Source organism: Amblyraja radiata, chromosome 46 (genome assembly GCF_010909765.2).
Source record: "Amblyraja radiata isolate CabotCenter1 chromosome 46, sAmbRad1.1.pri, whole genome shotgun sequence".
NCBI classification, from domain to species: domain Eukaryota; kingdom Metazoa; phylum Chordata; class Chondrichthyes; order Rajiformes; family Rajidae; genus Amblyraja; species Amblyraja radiata.
This window is the reverse complement of record NC_046001.1, coordinates 7207583-7220247: the sequence shown is the minus strand read 5'-3', so window position 1 is coordinate 7220247 and position 12665 is coordinate 7207583. Positions and strand designations below refer to the sequence as shown.

General features: G+C 41.1%; 1 protein-coding gene across 1 annotated transcript in view; it reads right to left on the bottom strand.

Moving 5' to 3' along the window:
- Positions 1-1365: 1365 nt before the first annotated feature.
- The window catches only part of galnt6 (polypeptide N-acetylgalactosaminyltransferase 6), a 57771-nt gene continuing 46471 nt past the window's right edge, over positions 1366-12665 (bottom strand). The window contains exons 9-13 of the mRNA XM_033015511.1: positions 10286-10486; positions 9353-9484; positions 8298-8399; positions 6035-6187; positions 1366-5187 (exon numbers count right to left, since the gene is read on the bottom strand). Coding sequence (XP_032871402.1) covers positions 5077-5187; positions 6035-6187; positions 8298-8399; positions 9353-9484; positions 10286-10486 — 699 coding nt within the window. The 3' untranslated portion in view covers positions 1366-5076. The remainder of the gene's footprint in view (positions 5188-6034; positions 6188-8297; positions 8400-9352; positions 9485-10285; positions 10487-12665) is intronic.

Sequence of the window (12665 nt, the reverse complement as noted above, 5' to 3'; positions counted from 1 at the left end):
GGTTGAGCAGTTCTTGTGTTCACCTGTTTCCAATCTGATATCACAAGTGGAGGGAGGACTGGAGATGGGACCTTTTTAAATTTCCTAGGACTGCTGTCTTTGATGTCAATTACTTCAAATTTAAATCTCATTCAACTGCTCCTTAGTAAGTTTTATTTTTCACATGACTCATTTGTATTAGAAATAGCGAATGCCTGGCACTTAATTTTCTAGTCAGCAACAACTGAAACTGTTTTTGAAATTAGAAATAGAGCGACTCTTTTAGTAGGCAAAATAATTGAAGTTATACTTACCAAGCAGGGCAAGACTTGCTAAAACCAACAGTCGCAACATCGTGGCAAGTGTATTGTGGAACGTTTTGACCTCATTGCCCAGTATTTATACAAATATTATATCAAACACCTGCCGTAAATTGGATAGACTTTCAGCTCATTTCGTAACTATGATAAAGCCGCAATGTTGACATTTAAACATTGGACATGATTTGGGGCTGCCAGAATTGATAGGATGAGAAAATCTACAGGTGACAACAGTTTGGTCCAAAACAGAAGTAACCCCTGCATTCCCTCTCTCCTCCCCTCCCCCCACCTACTAGTACCACTTTTCACATCCTTGTATCCCTGTGCATCACCTCTTCCCCAGGCAACAATGAGCCATTATGGACTCCACCCTTCCTTGGTCATCTTTTGCCAGTCCTGCTTTGTTCTGGGCTTTTCTTAGCTTCGATTCCCTCCCCTCTACTTAGTCTGATGAAAGATCCCAACCCAAAACGCCACCCATCCTTTTTCTCCAGAGATGCTGCCTGACCTGCTGAGTTACTCCATCACTTGGGCATTCAGAAAATGTGCCTTGGTTAAAAATGAACAGAAAACCTTGTGCAGTGTTTATATTCATTATCTTTTTCCTCAATCACCCCATTGTTGTTTTTAGCAAAAGGTATCTTGCTGATCCTCTACCAATGGTATTGTAAATCTATAAATCCAGGCAGGTCATCTACCCTTTGATATTCCTTCACCAATTTGTGGGATGGTGTCTCACTCTATTTTGCTGCAACTGTGTAATGAAGAGTGATAACATCCTAGAACATTGTAGTGTAGTGATTGTAGTCTTGGAATAGCAACTTGATCATTCTAATTCCAAACTTGTGAGTTGTGAAGTTGTGAAACTGAATTCAATAACACTGATAATGATGTGTGGGTTGGCCACGGAAATGAAAAGACCATGAATGCTGCCAGATTGTCATTAAACACTAATATCCTCAGGGAAGGAAACATGCTTTCCACACCTGCTCTGGACCACTCTGTTGGTTTCCATACAAAGCTGTGTGACTCGATGATGATGATAAGGATGAAATAATGTACAACATTTTCACAACTCAAACATGATTTTATTATTTCGGTAAGTCATTCAAACTCAAATATGGCAAAAACAATACTCAGCAGTGCTCAATGGCAGAAAACATTTTCTAGAACAACTCCAACAAAAATTAAAAAAGCCTTTTTACATCAATCAATTCCAAGTTGTTTTTCTTCGTGTCATCAAGCAGTGATTCATGTGGATTGATGGGCGCCAAAGGCCATCTCCCATAGTCATGCTTTTGTGAGCTTACAATAAATATCAGTGGGCAATTCCATTTTCCCCAATATAAGTTCACATCTTCACTTGCTAGAGTAGGTCTTAATGGAGAAAGTGAACATATTTACGTAGTGTCCTTCACAAACTCAGGATGTCGGAAGTACTTTACAGCCAATAAATTATTTTTTGAATTGTTGCCATTGTTACAATGTAACACAGTAAAGTCCCATAAAAGACCAGATATCTGTTTTGATATTATTGGAAGGGAGGGGGGGGGGGGGGGGGGGGGGGGGGGGGGGAGGGGGGAGAGTATTGGCCAGGACATCAATGACCAGTAGCAAGCCTAGCTCATTTTCCATTTGCTTGTACAAAAACATTACATTGTAGAGGTCTATGTTTTCACAGCTAACAAAAGCACAGATTGAGGAGTGAACTCTGGCCTTGCCTGGTTTTTAAGATACAACACCAAAATATGTGATGCATTGTGTCACTGCACCAGAAATACCATCTTGCTTCATTACAATCCAGAGGCATTCTTTAATACAGCAAGTTGAACTAGTAAGACTCAGGAGGGTTTACAAGCAATTATTAGTTTTCTCTCCTGCATTTAAAAATAGTCTAAACATACAAGATGAAGTGCCTATACAATTGTTAGAGAGTAGTGAATATTGAATGATTTTTTGTTTAGAACTACAGAGTTAGAATTCAATGGAGGTAGATAGCAAATTTAGGAAATGAAATTCAAACCTCTGTTCACTTTTCAGGAAATCAATATTCTGTTCAATAAATCAGGATAAAAACTGGAATCGTAAGTGATGGGGAGGGGGTAAAGGTGGTTGTGTTAAAGTAGCATTCTCCCCTATGTTGCCTTCTATATCCTGTGTACACTTCTATATCCTGATAACGCCAGCAAATAGTTCATACAAATAGGAAGCAGGCTTCCCAATTTAATCCATTTACATGTCTAAATGCAATATTCCCAGGCTATTGGATCGATGGTTAAAATGACCATGGTTTGCAGTGTTATAGGGCAAATCATTGTTCGCTTTGGGAGACAAACTAAATTTACTGCAGTACAAGAGGATCATCTTTATCACTGTGAAATGGGATCAAAGAGCTTCTTTGATGCTAGATTAATAGTGGGATACCTTTGCACATGTGCAAAAGTGCAATTACAAGGCAGGGATTTCTACAAGTCAGAGTATTATAATAAATTCAAAAAAGCTTAGAAAAATATAATTCAGCATTTGTTGCTTCAAATCCAGAGTATGAAAAATTTAAACTAGATTATCCCCAAACTCGCACTCAAAAGAGCCTCATGCTGTTTGATAGTGCAGCCCACCAACTCTGAGAAACTGCAGTTATTACAGCTTAGGAACTAAATATTTCATAAAGAAACCCCAAAATCTATTTCAACTGTGTCTTGACACATATATACAGCTCAATGTTCAATTTATTTTAAGCATGATAAATTATCTTAACTTATACAATTCCAATGTGCAGACCCACTTTTTTGCTGACCTTGCATATCTGTGGAAATGCAGCTTGGTGCAATCAGCGTACCGAAAATAAGTCTCCTGTGTTTACCCGTAACATTGATTTTAATGCTCTTTCCAGACCACATTTGACAATTCCAGAGCTCTACAAGTCAATGACTGCTTGGATGGAAGTGACCTGGGTATCAAAGCAGTACTGTACCTTTGATATGACATTACTCCTAACGCACACACCATGATTTATTAAAACAGTCTCACAATTGATTACATTCATTATTAAATGACAACTGACCTCAAGTACAAATCAAAACTACCACAGTGAACTCTATGCTCTATGTTCCATTGGATTTTATGTTGAAAATGTCCTCCCCTGTCATTCCATAGGTACAGGTTCTGAGGAAGGAGTTACACTCTGCCATCTTACCCAAGTGGTCATTATTCTTGCACATCTTAAAGCCAATTTTTGAAAGCTTTTTCACGAGTGCCAATATATGAAGCATTTAACTTAACTGTACAGTTCCTACTGCTTTCTCATATAGGAACCAGTTAATCCAATGGAAATTGAGCATTAACTTGCAACTATACCTGGTTGGGAAGTTATGGGGGTAAATAAGGCAAGACACGCAGCAACATTTTAATGAGAGAAATGCGCAGTTGTATTAGTTTATCTTGACCTTGAATAAACATTTGTTACAAATTTTCCCCGTTGCTGACCAAAATTAAGAAAATTAGTTGCAAGTTGCCTTTGGAATATGACGTAACTGCAAATAAATTTGTCCCTGTCTGGTAGCGCTAAACACCTTGTATTGGGTCCACTGGAACTGAATTTCAGAAGCAGAGGTGAATGTGCAGCTGCTACTGTAAACCATGTATGGTACAAATGACAGGGAATTCATTTTCAATTCATCTGCAGCTTCCACATTTCAAGGCTTTAGTGATCTTGAGCACATTTGAAACCAGGAACACTGTTGGTCGGAGTCCATCCATGCACAAAAGCTGGGTGGAACACCGAAGGCAGCGATGTTTCATAGTTACATTTAACAGTTTGATGCTGTTACCTTTCAGCAAATTCACAAGTGGTGCCAATAGGAAAACGCATCAAAAAGAAATGTCATTTGTATAAAGGCAATTCAAAGTTCCCTCCGTCCTCCAAAACCCTATAGCAGTACTGTCCCTCAGCCCACAATAAGCCCTTCTGAAGTGACACATATCCCTTACTCATTTATCCATTTATCTAGCACCTTTCACTTCAGTGCATACAGCATTCCACAGGCGGTAAGTGCAGTTATGCAAATAGATTTTGCAGCCAATTTTGACATAACAAGCTCCCACAAACAACAATGAAATACATGACCAAACAATGGGACTTTGTACATCTATCTGGGAGGGTAGAGAGAACCTCCGTTTAACTTCTCATCCGAATTAAGTGTTTTCTTTTCCCTACTTCAAGATTTGAGGAATTTCAAACTTCAGCAGGAATCTTCAGCCACATTTGAATCAGGAATAGATCCAAGCATCAATGCAGAATAGTCTCCAGGCGCATCTATCAAATGGCACCAGCTTCAACCCTGCTCTGCTTTGGATTCAACACAAAGGTGGTGGATATCCAGAATCCAATTTACGTTAAATGCCAACTAAATGGACATTTTACCTTATAAATGTTCCACATCACTTGCTTTCAATGCCAAAGATACAGGATTTTTAGAAAGGAATCGCTCCTGCAATGCCAGAGAAAACTTAATTGAACATTTTTGAAGCGTTGGTAGGAGTCATTCATTTTTGAAGTGTTGGTAGCAGAGATTCTTTTCAATCCAATTAAGAGATTTCTTTTCTGAACAAAACAGGAATGAAATCAATAAATCTGATTTGCTCTATACCCAGGCTAAAATTCAGAGTCACAAAAAGATTTAACAGCAAGGCCGGCTTTTATGTTTTAAAGTGTGCGTTTTCCCCACTCAGAATGACTCGGATAGTTCACCAGGCGGCAACGTCCTTCTTGACAACACTAGGTGAAAGCCCACTGCTGGTGCAGGTCTGCAGAGTTGCACGGAACCATGGATGGATTCTTTCCTGACGCAGTCAAGCACTGATTACTGGCAGAATTTTTTATCAGGTCCTTTTTGAAGAAACAAAGAAATTCAAGTTAAATAGATGCTTCACTTTCTCTTCCCCTTCAACTGCCCCTCCCCACCCCTCTAATCTTCTCCAGACATTGCTGACACACCTGGGTACATTTCTATTGGTGCTCCTATTTCATCAATTTATGATTTATTTGAACAAAAAGAGATAATTTTGTACTCAGAATCATCGAGTCAGAGCATGGATATAGGCCCTTCACCCAACTTGCCCATGCCAACCAAGATGCCCCATCAACGCTAGTCCCAGCTGCCGCATTTAGCCTAAACCTAAACCTCTAAACCTTTCCTATCCATGTACCTGTCCAAATGTCTTTTAAATGCTGTTATAATACTGTTATATATACTAGTATAATTTGCCTGAACGCTGCTGATGAATCCAGGGAACAAGCTGCAACCTAGTGGTGAATCCTGGACACAATATCTGCCACAATAACATTACAAGTCACATATTCATCATTTTTCAGAGGGGTACAAGCTGAAGATTGGACAGACTGCTCCCAACAAATTGCTCATCACCAATCCCACAAAAACATCATCAGGCTCAGCCCATCATGGAGATCATGGGTAGTTCATGGTGTCTACCTGCCCATGGGAGCTGAAGCCATGTCTCTCTCTCTCTCTCTCTCTCTCTCTCTCTCTCTCTCTCTGACTAGCAAATGGAAAGACAGCCCAGGTTCTATTTCTGATTTTTATTGGTGGCTAAATTCACATCTTTGAGATAATGAATGCACCTTTGAAGTGAACTCATCCTTACAATGGGAGGGGAGGAAGTCGCCGATCCCCTCACAGTTTAAGACAACACTTTTATTCATATGCAATACTTACAATTAAAAATTCCCAGTGTTCATCTCCTGGCACTTTGGTATCTTTCCCCGTGTATTTACATTGCTGCAATAGAACTTGACCATACATGGCTCGAAGGCACAACTGCCTGCCAATGTTGTGGCGTATTTCAGACTGCGTGGTGTATTCAAAATACTGAAAACATCAATGGGGAAAAATGCATATTATCAAAACAGCGTACATGGCAGATCTCCAAGCACAATAATAACACTTCTAACCCAATCTATATTCACTTTACTTCTCTTATTTCTCCTGAATGCATAGCACTGGAGCAGAGATAGGCTTCCATAGGCACCAACCACTGTTCGATAATAGTTATGTGAACCTTGAGAAACCTTTGTTTAAAGGGTCCGTTTAACTGGAAGTAGATATTATTATTTGTGGCCAAAACACAAAGTGCTGGAGGAACTCAGCAGGTCGGGCAGCATCTGCGGAGGGAATGGAGAGGCGACTTTAGTGTGGAAGAAGGGTCCCGATCCGAAATGTTGCATGTCCATTCCTTCCACAGATGCTGCTTGACCCACTGAGTTCCTGCAGCACTGTGGTTTGCTCAAGATTCCAGCATCTCCATTATAACGAGTGGTATAATCTTACCCAATTAACCACTGGTTACTTGCGAGTCTAAAGAGCAAGCATTCGTGGACCATTTGACCCACCTGGAGAGTGGATAAATGGAGAAAGCATCACAACTTTCCCCCATCCAAAACCATTGCGCATTCCATTCCTATAGAAGCAATCAGTGAAAAGTGGAAATTGTGTGTAATTTTCTCAATTGATTGAGGCACAAATCCAAGACTTGTTTGATCTAAGAGGCACATTTACTCACCATCTTATATTGAAGAGTCATACCAATCAGCACATTTTTTCCTCCCCCAATATTATGACAACTTGTTTCCTCTCTTTATCTTTCTAACTCAAGTTTTTAAAGAATCGACAACAAACCCCTTCTCCGCTTCACCTCCTTGGCTTGAGTGTCTTTTCCAAATGTCTTAGTGACCGTAATGGTACACAGCACTCAAAGTCAGACCACAGCTCCCTACAACTTGCATTCCACTACCTTGGCCATAAGGTTAAGCATCTAGTTACTTTGTTAATTGTTGTGTTAAAATCTTGATCACCTCATCTACTAAAACCCCCAGATCTCCCAATGTCAATCATAACTAACTCCAGACATTGTTGGAACACGAGCATCCTAACATTCCTGCCACATACAATGATAATCTGCCATTTGTTCATCTATTTACATGATCCTTGGGTTGCAACTTCAAATTCACCCACCCTCTCATACATTTGATATGGTCTGGAAAGTTGATTAGTTTGGCATGACAATTCAGTTAGTAGCACGTGATTTTCAAATTCACAGACGACACCACCATTGTGGGCCAGATATCAAATAATGATGAGACAGAGTACAGGAAGGAGATCGAGAACCTAGTGTCCTGGTGTCAAGACAACAACCTGTCTCTCAATGTGAGCAAGACAAAGGAAATAGTGATGGATTTCAGGAAGTGAAGCGGTACACATACCCCAGTTTGCATTGACGGTGCCGAAATAAACTTCAAATTCCTCAGAGTCAATATCACCAACAACCTCTCCTGGACCACCTATATTAAAGTAATGACCAAGAAAGCACACCAATGCCTCTACTTCCTTAGAAGGCTTAGGAAGTTCTCACCAACTCACTAGCTTTTACAGATGCACCATAGACAGCATTTTATCAGGATGCATCACAGTTTGGTTTGGGAACAGCTTCATCCAAGATCACAAGAAATTGCAGTGAATTGTGCACGCAGCCCAGACCATCACACAAACCAACTTCCCTTCTATTGACACCATTTACACCTCCCCCCTCTCCCGTCAGGCAAAAGGTATAGACGTGTGAAAACGCACACCTCCAGATTCAGGGACAGTTTCTTCCCAGCTGTTATCAGGCAACTGAACCATCCTACCACAACTAGAGAGCAGTGCTGAACTACTATCTGCCTCTTTGGTGACCCTTGGACTATCATTGATCGGACTTTGCTGGCTTTACCTTGCACTAAACTTTATTCCCTTATCATGTATCTATACATTATAAATGGATCGATTGTAATCATGTATTGTCTTTCTGCTGACTGCATAGCAGCAACAAAAGCTTTTCACTGTACACGTGACAATAAACTAAACTGAAACTGATCCCGACAAGGAACACGGACAGGCGCACTTTTAGAACTGCTTGCTTTTTCAAATGATCATTGACTGGTACCTGATTGCCTCCCATTCCATGACATGGGTACATTATCAGAGGTTTTCCACCATGATTGTTTTCCCCAGCATCTAAGCAGCTTCCAGTTCCCTTGTTTTTAATCTGCAAAACATGCAGTAAAAGTTCAGCAATTCATCATTTTGATAATCCATGCGACAAAGCAAATTGTAAAATTGTTGAAAAGGTAGTGATTGCAAAACAATAATCTTGCTGATAACAAGATAAAAAACACCAATGCCAGATACAGGAGCAATGCGGATTGAAGTGACGAACCAAACACTTGCCTAATGGCTTCACGACTTCTGACAACAGCATTATTAATGACTCGATGCCTATGGACCTGCAGCATAAAACCGCTCCAAATTTAACAAAGGGTGGAGAATATAAAAACTATGCAGTCGGGACTCAACAAGTGGAGGCAGCTCTTCGGCCTCATGCTGGTTCTGCTTCTCAACATTACAAATGCACAAATTAAACTTAGATTTCTGTATGGTTCATTACATGGAGAGATGTATAGTATTTTATAGGACAGTGGCAATCTAAACTGGGAGTAGGGGTTGAGTGTAAGACTACAGGACAGAAATCTGAAGACTAGGAGAAAAAGTGCCAAGGGAAATAATTCGGGAAGGTGGGATCTAAACAACATTGAGCAGAATTTATTCCATTTATACATTAAAAATAATTAAGGGATACAGATTTTTAATAAATCATAGTTAAAAACAATTTGCTGTTCTAGTTTAAACGTATTTTTCTGGAAGCACTCAATAACTCTGGAGCTAAATGCTCCTTGCCCAACCTTAGGAAGTTTGCTTTTAAAGTAGATTTTAAAATGCAAATGAGAAAAAACCCTCAAAGTTATGATCTAAAACAAATCAAAACCAGATCAAGATATTAAAACATTCACCCATTTCAAAACCTTGGTGCAATTTCAATGCCTGTTAAATCTGTTGAAAAACTATTAATTTAAATAAAAGGGAAAAATTGCAATTCAGAATCAATTCATTCATATTTTAAACAAACCAAAGCTTATTAATTTAATGCATCATTTAACTCACCGCTCCATAACGTATTGGAGAGAAATCTGGTATAAAGATTTCAGGATAAATGTTCTGCAGATACCAGGTAAAGTTCTTGCACTTTAATCGCTCTTTCAACTGAAACCTTTCTGAAAGATCGCCAAAACTTTTCTATAAATAGGGGGAAAAAAAAAATAGATGAATCCCAAATCCATCAAAGGTTCAAAGGTTGATTTATTGTCACATACACCTAGATGTAGTGAAATTCTTTTTGCCAATGCAGCACATTAAAAAAGGAATACAAACATAACAATAATAAATAGCTTTAACATAAAAAACATCCCCCCACAATGGTTCCCATTATGGGGGAAGGCACAAAGTCCAGTCCCATCCCCAATGTCCACCCATAGTCGGGCCTATTGAGGCCTCCACAGTTGCCTCTACGGAGGCCCGATGTTCCAGGCCGTCCTCGCCGGATGATTATGTTCCGGCGTCGGGAGAGTCCTCCCAGCGGCCTGTACTATGTACTATAAATTGGAAGAAAAATATACCTTTACACAGAAGCAAGTCAGTATTCCATTCAGTCACGATTATGAGTGTAGGAAACAACATATCTTAAAACTTTAAATCCTAAATAGGTTTCCACGGGAGGCAAGCAGTTACAAAGCAGGAAATGTCACCACTATTAGTTCAGACAAAAGTGTCTTGTCATGCTCTTTTTTCTAACAGGCCGTGGGATCCTTCGCACCCACGTGATGTATATGCTTTCATGTCTTGTTGGAAAAACACCAGTTCCGATTGAACCGCCCTTTAATCCCTGTGCTCAAGATAGATTATAGTAATGGAGCAAAATCTGGGAGGCAAAGACCAGGGTCTGCTCTGAATAGAAATACCGTTAACCAGATATTGGAGAAAAGAAGAGCAAAAATCCCTCCAGGATTTGAAGGAGTAACTACCAACTGTGTCACTCACCTCACGGGCCATTGTTTCTGCCTGCTGGTTCCTCCTGTAAAACAGCTCCTTGTAGTGATCCATCCAGACCTCAGCCAGACGCACCTGGTTGCGGGCAATTACCTGCACACCTTTTGGGAAGCTGTGCGGGCTCTTGGTACGGAACACATGGCCCACCACTGAACAGGGAATGATCTCCAACTGCCCACCGCATTGCCAGACCTAAAGAAAATTACACAACATGGCCGTTAGTCCATGGTGAACATCAAAAGTTAATAAAAGGGTATTATTTAAACACAGAATTTCCTTAATAATTCACATTTACCAATCAATTTCTAGTAAATTTATTAAGAAAAATACTTAAATTTAGTAAGAAAAAAACCCATTGGGAATATTATTGGTCAATTAAAAAGAGAATTCCAAATACTTGTGTCCTTTAAGAATATACAGAAGGAATGGACTATGAATGTCCGTCCGTCAGCTGGCTCTGTTCCTACCTTTCCAATAGATCCCACTTCATCTCTCTCCACAACCACACCTCTGCTACAGCCACAGTCACTCAAGGCGTTCCCCAAGGCTCCGTACTCGGCCCCCTCCTCTTCATCATCTACATCCTCCCCCTTGGTCAGATACTCCGCCACTTCAACCTGGACTTCCACTGTTACGCCGATGACACCCAGATCTACCTCGGCACCAAATCCCCCCACAACCGCCCTCCCCCCCCTCTCCCATATCAACTCCTGTTTGTCAGCTATAAAAACCTGGATGCAACATAACTTCCTCAAACTCAACAGCGATAAAACAGAATTCCTCCTCATAGGCTCCAAATCCACAATCAGCAAAATCAATAACCCCACGCTCACCATCGACGGCACCACTGTCTCCCCATCTCCCCAGGCCCGCAACCTTGGCGTGATCTTTGATTCCACCCTCTCCCTTGAGCCTCACATCCGCCATGTCATTAAAACCTCCTTCTTTCACCTCCGCAACATCTCCAAACTCAGACCCTCTGTCACACCTCCCGCTGCTGAAAGACTCATCCATGCCTTCATCTCCTCCTGACTGGACTACTGCAACTCACTTCTCCTTGGCATCAGCTCCACCTACATCAACCGACTCCAACTGGTCCAGAACGCAGCCGCCCGACTTATCACCCACACCAAATCCTGGCATCACATCACTCCAGTCCTCAAACAACTTCACTGGCTTCTCATCTCCCACCAGATCACCTACAAAATCCTGGTCCTCACCTACAAAGCCCTCCACCATCTGGCCCCCCCATATCTCACTGACCTCCTCTCCCCCTACCAACCCTCACGGTCCCTCAGATCCACATGAGCCGGTCTCCTCTCCATCCACAAGTCCAACCTCCGCAGTTTTGGGGACAGAGCCTTCTCCAGGGCAGCTCCCAGGCTCTGGAACTCCCTCCCCCAACTGATCCGCAATTCCGTGTCCCTCACCATCTTCCAGTCCCGCCTCAAGACCCATCTCTTCACCTCTGCCTATCCTTAGCCCCACGTCCCCCTCCCTTTTCATCTGTGCTTGAATTGCCTCATATTGTGTTTTGAATTGAATTCTGTCTTTAATTTGTGTACTAGTCATGTCTCTACTATTTATTTCATTCCCCTTACATGTTTTTCCTCTACTTGCTAAATTTTTGTAAGGTGTCCTTGAGACTCTTGAAAGGCGCCCATAAATAAAATTTATTATTATTATTATTATTATGAAGAGTTACCAATTCAGGCATTTTTGAGGCGTGGAACTGAACTGTCAGAACAGGTACTTGTACAGATTGTTACATCAATGCGCTGCGACGACTTACTTCATTTTATTCACAGTTAGATTCAGCCAATGTTGCACACTTTACTTGTTTCCAATTGCACTGTCCTTTTTCAGCCACCTTCCCCACCCTGACCCCACCACCTACATTGTCAGCCTGTACCCCAAATTTAGCTTAAAGGCAGAAAATCTCCATCTCCAACATCCCTACTGAACAGAATGACGACTCCAGCCGTAATTGATTTTAGCCTTGTACTGCCCCAACTTCATCTTAATCCACAAGGGATGATCTATAAAGCTAGAAGACATTTGCCATCCAGACAAAACGCTTGTTTCTCTCCAGCACCCCCCATCCCCTCAAACAAACGTATCAGCTGGCTTCTTAAAATGACTTATAACCTCCAAATATCCCAGAGTGTTTTGCCGCAACAAGGTACTTTTAAGCATAACCACCATTGTAAAGCAGGAAACATGCAGCCAACATGCACACAGCAAGATCCCACAATCATAACCACCTGACAATGTTTCCAGTGATGTTGGTTTGAGAGATAAATATTGGCTTTGACAAGGGTGTCCATTCCTGCTCTTCTAGCAAGAGCTGTGGGATCCTTCATGTCCACTT